This window comes from Diplotaxodon limnothrissa, linkage group LG8 (genome assembly GCF_057381915.1).
Source record: "Diplotaxodon limnothrissa isolate DT_005_m linkage group LG8, D_limnothrissa_male_GT1.1, whole genome shotgun sequence".
Taxonomy (NCBI): Eukaryota; Metazoa; Chordata; class Actinopteri; order Cichliformes; family Cichlidae; genus Diplotaxodon; species Diplotaxodon limnothrissa.
This window is the reverse complement of record NC_140603.1, coordinates 13,888,864-13,900,030: the sequence shown is the minus strand read 5'-3', so window position 1 is coordinate 13,900,030 and position 11,167 is coordinate 13,888,864. Positions and strand designations below refer to the sequence as shown.

General features: G+C 39.0%; 1 protein-coding gene across 1 annotated transcript; it reads left to right on the top strand.

Moving 5' to 3' along the window:
- Positions 1–946: 946 nt before the first annotated feature.
- On the top strand, positions 947–10,472 carry rhot2 (ras homolog family member T2). Its single transcript, XM_085360608.1, has 19 exons — positions 947–1,095; positions 1,766–1,824; positions 2,720–2,801; positions 2,935–2,978; positions 3,296–3,349; positions 3,437–3,489; positions 3,840–3,948; positions 4,126–4,227; positions 4,367–4,465; positions 4,556–4,664; positions 4,781–4,901; positions 5,119–5,203; positions 5,882–6,027; positions 6,134–6,234; positions 7,560–7,690; positions 7,815–7,895; positions 7,986–8,108; positions 8,625–8,827; positions 9,486–10,472. The coding sequence occupies exons 1-19, from the start codon at positions 1,059–1,061 to the stop codon at positions 9,601–9,603; spliced, it is 1,857 nt and encodes a 618-aa protein (XP_085216734.1). The 5' UTR covers positions 947–1,058; the 3' UTR covers positions 9,604–10,472.
- Positions 10,473–11,167: the final 695 nt, after the last annotated feature.

Here is an 11,167-nt window from a genome sequence, read left to right as displayed (position 1 = left end):
TTTGGTGGAACTGGTGTTGTTTGTGGAAGACTTGTTGAAAGATTTGTCACATAAGTTTATCGACTGAATCATTTTTTATATGTATGTTTTTGAAATATAATGTTTTTTAAATTCAAGATCTTTTGTGTGTGTCTAGTTATTTCTATATATAGAGATGTATATATTGAGAGTTTTCATACAGAGTGTATGAATGTGTGTTAGTGTAAATGAGTGATAAACAGCTCTTGGCATTTACTATTTTTCCATTGGTGTGAAAATAAAAGGCAAGTGTAAAATTACAACATGTTTTTACTAAGGCTGTGGACCAGAATGACAGGTGGACAGGTGCCCTCCTCAAAATATGTTGTACTCATTGTCCCCGCGTTCCTTCTATAAAAGGACACACACAAGTGATATTCTGTGACAAAGTCTTGAAGTCTGGCTTCCCAGTCAATGACAGTCTCACTAATTACCAATACTAGTCACCACTTCTGTCAGGGGCTTTTCAACAGTTTTTTCTGGAAAAAAAAAAAAAATCCAATCATCTATACACCCAAATTATTCTGTTTACAAAAATAAGATTCTAATTAATGAAAAGCAAACTCTCTAATTATAGTATTGACTGGCAATAAATGGGACAAATGTTAAAATATAGACCCCGATGATGTGCTCCATGTATTTATATTTGCGAGGATGAAATGTGATTTAAAAATGCTAAACTGGGAGTGATGAACACAGATTGATGTGAAACCACATATCATGTTTGATATTATTTTTTTCTTGTTTGCACTTGTTGTGTATTCCCTGTGATTTCAGTGTGTAGTTGAGCAAACAAACCCTGATCCAGTGCAGTAAATCCAAAGACAACAGTGCAGTGAGTAACGCCTGGCCTGTGCCCAGCAGAGGGCGTGGTTTCACAGTCTCCTCTGTGAACCGGAAAGATATGATTTCACCTTGGCTGCATATCGCTGTGGAGTGGCACACGTTTGTTTTAAGCTAGAAATTTGACATTCAAATGAATGGTGGATGTCACTTTAGTGCCGCGACGTGTCTGACTGTTCTCCAGAGAGAGAGGAAACATGAAGCAAGACGTCAGGATACTTTTACTGGGGGAACGTAAGTCATTCACACTGACAGCCGAGCACAAGCTAAGCAACTAGCAGCCATTAGCTGCCGTAGCTAACTAACTTTTTGACTTCTAGTTGAATATGTTCTGGGTTACTGCTGATGCCAAGAGGCGATAAGTGTCTTTAAAAGGAAAGAAGTTACTCATATAAAAATATATGTTTTATGCTGGTACAATATACTCCTGTCTGTCGTTTATATTTCGCTAGCTTAAAATATTTGACTGGAAAGTTACAGTTAATAATGCGCTGCTGGATTCTAGCGCGGAGTAATCGCAATAACGTTATCATTTTATGTATTTTTATCTTATTGACTGAACAGTTTTAAGCCATACTGTGCAAAACATAAGTATATTTCATTGATCGTTTATTGTTAGTTTGGAAAGTTTGCTTTGAGTTAGGTAAGCTAACACATCAGTACTCTCTAACGGTCGATACAGTCATCAAGGAGCCATATAAACTAACTAAAGGTAAACAGAGTAACAGTTAGCTGCCAAACAATAGTATGTCTTTTATATAATCATGCTTTCTTCTGAGTGAACACGTTTCAATTAAGTGGGCTATGAAGCGGTCACTCCGCATAATAACTACTTTATAACTAGGTGCTATCAAAATACGAGCTAGATTAGCGCCTTTCATCCTCTCATTTTCTTCTCTGACAGCCAAAGTGGGGAAGACATCTCTCATCATGTCTCTGGTTGGAGAGGAGTTTCCTGAACAGGTAACTGTAAGCACAGCTCACCACTGCTGTGCCTTTCTAAGCATCTAAACATTTGCCTTTTCTTGCTATGTACACTCCTTCACTTTTTTGGGTGCACCTTTTGAACTGCCTACTAACACAAATATCTAAGCAGCCAATCAAATGGCAGCAACTCAGTGCAGTTAGGCACGTAGACATGTTCTAGATGACAAGCTGAAGTTCAAACCGAGCATCACAATTGCCAAAAGACGTGATTAAAGTGACTTTGAACGTGGCATTATGGTTGGTGCCAGACAGGCTGGTCTGAGTACTTCAGAAACCACTGATCTGATCTTCCCATGCAAGCATCTCTGGGAGTTGGTCTGAAAACCAAAAAATATCCACTGAGCAGCAGTTCTCAGGTTAGGCATCCTGTTCATGCAAGAGTTCAGAATAGCTAGATGGGTTCAAGCTGATAGAAAAGCAACAGTTACCTTGATAGTAAAAAGAGGTTATTGGAGTATGCAGAAAATTAAAGCTAAAAGCACATTATGTACAACACTAAAGTAGATACCATCCTGTCAGCTGTCAAAATGAAGTTATAGTTAGCACAGACTAACAACAATTGGATAATCGCAATTTTTTGAGTGACGACTTCTGCTGTGACATTTGGATGGCAGTCGCATTTTTGTGTAAGCAACATGAAAGCATGTAACCAGCCTGCCCTGTATCAACAGCTCAGGTTAGCAGTGGTGTAATGATGTGGGGGATATTTTACTGACGTACTGCTTGACACAAATTGAGCATGGGTTAAACACCACAGCCTACTTATTGTTGCTGACCATATCTGTCTTTTTATGACCAGAGTCTTATTATGACTGCATCCAACAGTAGTTTGTGATTATTAATTCAGTTAATGATGTTTAATTTCTAACAGGTTCCCCCCAGAGCTGAAGAGATAACCATCCCTGCTGATGTGACTCCAGAGAAGGTTCCCACACACATAGTGGACTATTCAGGTAGCACATCATTATTACACCATTGATTTGTTCTTGTTGTACACTGTGTGTGCAGTTTGTCGAAGTTGCAAATTGTGCACATGTGTCTGAATGGCATGAGTTTGAGATTAATGTTTATCTTCAACTTTAACAGAAAAAGAGCAGAGTGACGAGGTCCTTAGAGATGAGATCATCAAGGTAAATGCAGCAAGCAGCAAGAGAACATAATAAATGTTATTATTTCCAGCTGGAGTGCACCTTTGCATACTTGTAAATAAAAATATGAAAGCTGGGGCCATAAAACTTCAGACTGATCCTTTTCCTTTCTCTGACTCCAGTTACATATATGCACTCTTGCGAAATGTAATCAGTACTTAAAGTTCTTTTATTGTTCTAGTTTTTGTTTTGTTTGTCTTTGAAATGAGTGTAAAGTAGCAATCATTTAAACCGTTTAAACTGAGTCTGCTCTCAGTTTTTAGGATTAAGATCCAACTTTCTTTTTACACCCCTTACAGGCTAATGTGGTGTGTGTAGTGTATGATGTCACCAATGAGGACACAATAGACAAGGTAGTAAACTACTGTTTGTCTTATATTGTGTCATACTGTACAGTGATCCCACGCACATGTGTTACATGCCGCCTTTTCTTTTTTCAGATTAAAACCAAATGGATACCTTTAGTCAACGGAGATGCAGAGAAGGGAAACAAGTATGTATTAGAGTCTGTGTGTGTGTGTGTGTGTGTGTGTGTGTGTGTGTGTGTGTGTGTGTGTGTGTGTGTGTGTCTGCGGCTAGGTGTCCTCTAATCTGTTGAACTTTGCACTCTTTTACAGTGTTTGTTTGCATATGATGTTGGCAAACATTGTAATCTGGGAACTAGAGCTTCTTGTGACATTTTATAAAGTGGACCTTAGCGCATCAGTGAAATTCTCAAAATGTGGAACGAGTATTAGTATTTGAATCCCACAAGTGACCAGGAGCTTAGGTTGTGATGTATGTGTTTAATAAGTCCTGACGGTGTTGTGCTGAAAGTTCTTCTGTCTCCGTTTGCTACATCAGGGTTCCCATCATCCTCGTGGGAAACAAATCTGATCTGCGCTGTGGGAGTTCCATGGAAACCATTCTACCCATCATGAACCAGTTCTCTGAGATTGAGACATGTGTTGAGGTGAAACTTAACTCACACACACACATCTAATCTCTCCTGTCTGTACACACCTGCTTATTTTACCTGGACTCGCCTGGATTCATAAAAATATTTACACATGAACACCTTATCTGCCTTTGGGATTTCTGTGACAATGATATCTGAACCATTCTTTGCACTTTGTCTCTTTTTTCCAAGTGCTCTGCAAAGAACCTAAAAAACATTTCAGAGCTGTTCTATTATGCACAGAAGGCAGTGCTACACCCCACTGCTCCTCTTTATGACCCTGAGGACAAACAGGTCAGCCATTATTTTTTATTTATTTATTTATTTATTTTGGAGCTGCATGCCAGGTGTGGTTCTTCCTGTCTGAAACACTTCACTTGTATACAAGCATACATTCAAATTAATTAATTTTATATCTAATGTTTATCTCTAGCTAAAACCGTCGTGTGTCCGAGCCCTCACCCGAATATTCTACATTTCCGACCAGGACAACGATCGCATCCTCAGTGATGCTGAACTCAACAGCTTTCAGGTGCTCATTTTAAACAAATCAAATGTTTTCTCAGCTTTTACTTCAGACAAACATCTGATTTGTTTACTAAAAACACATGTCTTCATGTAGAAATCCTGTTTTGGGAATCCTCTGGCACCACAAGCCTTAGAAGATGTAAAGACTGTAGTTTGGAAGAACACCAGCGATGGAGTCCAGGACAATGGCCTGACCCTAAATGGTTAAAAAATAATTAAATACAAAGTTATGAATGTCAGCGTGTAACCTTAAACCAGGTTGTTTGAGGGCCATATTCAACTAATGGTGTCACGTTTCTTTTTCTTCTTCTTTTTTCAGGTTTCTTGTTCCTTAATACATTATTTATTCAGAGGGGTCGACATGAAACCACGTGGACTATCCTCAGAAAGTTTGGCTACGATGACAACCTTGAGCTGACTGATGATTACCTTTACCCTGAGTATGTGTAGTGCCTGCATCCTGTCTCAGTCCAAAAACATAACATTGCTGAAGGCCACAGTAAACCAGTGGGGCATATAATTACACTGAAAACGTCATTGCTCCTGTACAGTTACAGTAATCTGTCATCCTGTTCATCCAGGTGGTTTTGACTTTGTTTGGTTTTTCTGCATTAGTCAGAGAAATATTGAAATATCTAAATGTTCTTCTGTTGTCAGACTCAGAGTTCCTGTTGGCTGCACCACAGAGCTCAATCATCAGGGTTACCAGTTCATCCAGCAGTTGTTTGACAAGTACGATGAAGTAAGTAGCAAGTTCAGTTGTTTGAGTCATGAGCTCTATTTAAAAAGTTTCCTTGACCTTGATGCTGGAAGGTACCTCAGTACTTGTGCAATTTTGTCTATTATGCACAAGATTTGATGTATGTAGTCAAGGAAAGTGTCCGTACACACTTAGGTTTAGTAAACTGAATGTTTATATGCCTCTGACAACAAAAAGTGCACAAACTGGCTCTTGTTCTCTCTGCTTGTAATTTTATGTGTGCTGTTAATGTGACAGTATGAATTCAGTTCTGTGTTAAAGGAGGTACATAGATTTTTGTAATGACTGCTGTCTCAGCTTTGTTATGAAAAATAAACAGGGTGCCGCTAACACATAAAGCCAGATCGATTAATAGAATGCAGTGAGTGTTTGAAAGGGTCTCGTGTCATGCTGCACAGTAAAATTAGTGTAAACATGATCTCCCTGTTAAATGGTAGCTCATACCATGTTGAGTCTATCCATCCATTCATCCACAATTCACAGGATTCACTACTCCTACGGTATTGATAAGAATTTAATCAAAGTTACACACAGTGATCATCTATAGGGTCTCACAACATTTGTCATAATAAACAGTGAACTGCGATGGATTGTGAGCCAGATGAGCAGTTACATTACTGACATTCTGGTTTTGAAGAAGTGCATTGCTTTCCCTCTTAGGATAAGGACTCCGCCTTGTCACCGAAAGAGCTTAGAAACCTGTTTTGCGTATGTCCTTACATGCCATGGGGTCCTGAAGTCTACATGACTGTCCCAACCACAAATAAGGGCTACATCTCAAATCACGGCTACCTCTGTCAGTGGACGTAAGTTTCTTTGTAAATTATTGACATTATGTGTTAAGTAAGCTCTGGGTTTACACTTTAATGCACGTCCAGGAGTTTATTGTCTGCACACGTATGACCTTCACAGGCTTTCTGCATACCTTGACATCCACCGTTGCCTGGAGCACCTAGGATATCTAGGCTACCCTATTCTCACTGAACAGGACTCACAGACTGCTGGAGTCACAGGTGTGTGTGTGTGTGTGTGTGTGTGTTTGTGTGTGTGTTTAACATGGATGGTGAATAAAAGGCATTATTACTGTGACACATAGGAGATATCAGTACTTCTTAAATGTAATTCTCATATGTTAAGCTCTATATTGGAAGATTAGTCTTAATGCTGTTGAATAAGTTTAGCTTGTGCACGGTGATCTGATCTAATAGTTCCCCTTGAAATGGAAGTTTATAAATTGCATGTGTTTCAATACATTTATGGATGCATGCGTTGAAGCACAGTGCACTCTCTGCATGGCAAAGTAACTGGGTATTAACTCAATGAGTGATGAAGTTTGTATTTTGTGATTGACAGTATATGACAGGATGTGACTTAAAGATATCTGCAGACACATTGTGGGCAGTTTGAGAACAGTTTTGTAAGGATGTGTGATGTAATGTTACACATTTGTCAGGAAAACATCAAAAGTCTTTCATTTTTTCAAAGAGACTTTTTGTGCATGTGCGTGCTGGTTTTAGTTTTCTTTTAGGTAGTTTGATGTCCATTGGTGAGTCAGCCTTTTTTGTGCAAGAAAACCTGATCTTACTTTGATTTTCTTTTAAATAAATAAATTAACCTCTTTGTGTACTTTGGTTTTAGCCATGTTAGCAGAATCATTCAGGGAAAGTCTGCTTAATAACTGCCTGTCATCAGGGGTTTTTGTACTGTGCGCAGGATAAAACCTCCTCATTTTAGTGTCATTGAGAACTACATTCAGGCTAAAGATTGCACTTAAGTAACATCAGTGAGTAGAAGCCAGTGTTTTGCTCTTCTTTTTATCTTTTCTGATAGATTTATTTTAAAGTTTAAATTCTTAGCTCTATTTCTATTGGTTGCTTTGAGCACAAACTTTAAACTTTACACTTCATTTAAAACTAATGCAGTGTTTATGTGTACGGGTATTGACAACCACTAGAGGTCACTTTACTCAAGGTTTATGTTCACCAGCAACTTTCATGTCAAATGTGAAATACGGCAAAACATTTTAAGATAACTAAAGTGGCTTATTAGATGGGGCAGTAGCAAATACATGTGTTGACCAGTTTATCTTTGGGTAATTTCTACACTGTTTTTACAGGCTGATCTTTTGGCATCTTATGTTTTGGTGTTTTATGTTTTTTTCCAGAATTTTAACATCTGAAATGTTTAACGTTTTTCTTTTGATGAGCATCGGTGGTGCTCTTACAGCTAAGCTAGTTGAAGTCTAACCAGCTTCATAGGAAAAAAATAGCATATCAGTGTTTTTGCCCGTTTTGTGATTTATTTGTTTGTTTGTTTGTTTAAATGTTCATATGTGAAGTGACACGAGAGAAAAAGGTGGACCTAGAAAAGCGACAGACCCAGAGATCAGTATTTCTCTGCAAAGTGATTGGACCAAGAGGGACAGGCAAGTCGGCCTTCCTCCAGGCCTTTTTGGATCGCCACACTGTGGTATGTCCCCATCACCTAGTCCGGAGCTGAATGTCATATGTTGCATTCTTAGGTAGTGATAGACAAATACCACTCTTTACTATTAACTCTGATCATGCTAAAGTGTCTTTTTTTCCTTTAATAGAATAAAGGCGATTCCAGCAGTGCCTTCTGCCCTTATGTCATAAATACTGTACAAGTCAGTAACCAGGAAAAGTACCTTATCGTAAGTAGCTCCCATGGGGATTTTTTTTAAATCACCGTCTCTCTCTATCTGACCCTGACTATAACCTGAGCAACCTTCTCTTCTCTGCAGCTTAACGAGGTAGATGTGGAGACAGAGTTCTTGAAGAAGTCAGACGCCTCCTGTGATGTTGCTTGTCTCATGTACGACATCAGTGACCCCCATTCCTTCAACTATTGTGCCAGCATATACAAGGTCAGTTGCAGGACCATTTGAAGGACAAAGTGTCAATTTCTATTTATTTTTTAATTTTGAGATCAGTTCTACTTTTACTGTGTGTTTTGCTGCTGTTTGCCCACAGTTACCCTATCTGATAATCCAGCACAGCTCACTTTGCAGCCTCTCCCAGTCTTTACCGTTCGTATATGTAATTACAGAAAGATAAGTTTGGAGAGCTGAAGATTGCAGAGATTAGACGGTCCAACATATTAAATAGACTTGAGACAGACATCCTTCCAGCATCATTATTAGTTTTTTAATATTTGTTTGACTAAAGAAAGATTCAGTTACAATTACTCTGCAGTTACTAAGCAACACATAAACATAAACTGTGATTTAATTTGCTTGTATTTGGACCCACTGGCTGTAATTAGTTGACAACCCCATAGTTATGTGTTATCTGAATTACATTAGGACACCCTTTTATATAAATTTGCTCCTCTCTCAACTCAGCTTTTCACTGTTTGAACTTGTTAATTTTTTTTAATTTAGCAACATTACATGGAAAGCAACATCCCATGCGTGCTGGTCGCCTGCAAGGTGGACCTTCCTGAAGTGAAGCAGTTCCACGGGATGACCCCAGCAGAGTTCTGTTATAAGCACAGACTGCCTCCACCGATGCCCTTCTCCACGCTGTCCCTTGACTCCACCAGCAAGAACATCTACACAAGACTTGCCTGGGCAGCCATGTACCCGTATGTTTCAGTTAGACAGCCTGCTGCACTCAGTCACCACCTCCTGTTTTCAGTCACCATTTAGGTTCTTTGGTACAGGGAGAACATCCCAGGTTGAGCCCATGTTAGATTTATTAATAGAGAAGTATATGTGAGGTAAATGTCTCTATATATTATATATATCCACCTATAGGAACCGTATATTGTTTTAGGTAAACTGCGCACAGATTAAAAATATCCTAAGTGCTGTCAGACATTAGATAACACTGTTACCTGTAACTGTATAGTACCAATGACAGTTTCATAAACATCATACACACAGATTCTGACAGTCACTTTGGTTTGCACGTGCAGAGGGAGATGATGGCAGGCAGGCAGCAGAAAGCCGAGGCAGGGGTTAATTGCATATTTATGGCTCTGCACATACTAAATGAAGTGTAGAGTTATATCTACCACATTTTATTATCATTAAAAATCATTTTGATATACAGAGTTTCTAGGGGTGTATTCAGGAGAAAGTTTCATTAAAACTGTAGAAACTATAAAGCTGAATGAATAAAAGGTGCTAGGTGAAGGTGTAAAGTAAGCTAGATGTTTGTAATATTAATGCTTGTTCATGGTTTTTTTTTATTTTATTGCTGACCCTCTGTGATTGCTCTTTTTCCCTTTCAATCTCCAGGCACCTGAATGGTTCAGACATGAGCAACACAACATTCTGGCTGAGAGTGGCTTTGGGCTCGGCTGTGGTTGCAGTTCTGGGTTTTGCTATCTACAGAGCTGTTGCCAGACTGAAATAACTGACAAGCTGGAAAGGCTTTCCCCCCCCAGCCTGATGCTCCATCCATCAAGACCAAACCTCTGTGACCAGATGCAGAACCGCCACAGCTTGAACTAGACAAAGTCCATGTCATCTTACTTTTTTTTTTTAATACCCTGAAGGCTTCCAGGACACTTTCCATATCTCTGCCATTTCCATCATCTGATCTCTTCTCCACTTTGAAGTCAGTTGATCACATCACACCAGCAGCAAGCTGATGATCGTATTATTCCCCATGCTGCCGGGCCCAGCTTTTTCCGCCTTACATTGTTCGTCCAGGCTAAGTAGTGGGTAGCCTTTCTGTGCTTGACACTCCAAGAACTGCTACTGTTAATATCCAAAAAGGTGCTTTATCAGAGGGGAGGAAATGCAGGAAGAAAGCAGTGTCAAGCCCACTGCTTTCCCCCTCAGTGTCAATATAGTGCTAATGATGAGAGATTTTTATATACGTGCATAAAGCAAAATATGCCAAATTGAAACACGAACCAAAGGGCAGCATGTGAAGCATTTTGGCAAAGACTACTTGCTGATTGGCTGCTGCTGAAACCCACACATGAGAATCGCTGTTTCTTCTGACTGAGATACCGGAGATACAAATTAATCGTATACGATTTGCCAAATTAATCCAGTGGCAGTGGGTAGTTGTAGCATGCTACTTTCCTCTTAGGCATGCTGTTTGGACTGATGAAGTATTGTTTTTCTTTTCTTTTTTAGTAGCAAAGTGTTAATGGGGAATGCTGTGGCAGGGAGAGATTTCTCTTTGTGCAGAAAGAAACTTTCCTTTCATGTGGAAGATGGTGGTTTTGCATTTGCCGGAATGTAGGAAATATTTTCTGCTCTAAAAGGAGACCAGGCACACCTACAAAATTTTACATTTTTAATGAAAAATGTGGTCATTTATCTTTGCTTCTGCTAGGTTTGTCAATTTCACTTTGAAGTTAAATTAATTTTAATCGATTTTAACTGTTTGATTTGTGCTTTTTTTTTTTTTTCTCCCCCCTAACACCCTTCCAATGATTTTCCTGTGTCACAGAGTCCACCATTGTATTGTTTTCCCACTATGACTCTTTGATTATTATACCTGTTTTGTTGACTGATTTAGCTCTGAACCCACTGTTTTCCCCGGACGTTTCTTTGACTTTTAAAACAGTTTTCTTACTGATTTTAGTTGCTTAATAAAAGACCAGACCAGACTGGGTGGAGACGTCATGACTGTTGAAAGAGATGTTGTGAAACTGTAATTATTATTGATGTTTAATAGTTGGCACTTTTATCTTTGGACCAAGTTTCTGTCGTTACTGAAGTTTTTTGTTTTTAGCGCTCAAGCGAGAGCAGATGTTTTTAATATCTGGCATCCGAGTGTATATGAGTCACAGGAGGAATGGATTCTCTGTAAACTTAATCACAAAACCTTATTTATTTATTTATTTATTTATATGCGTAAAGAGTTAAAATACTGAAAATTAGATTACTCCTCATTGATGCGGTTTCAACAGTGGCATGCTTTGGTTGGTCTGCCCGCTGCACATTGATTGCTCAGCAGG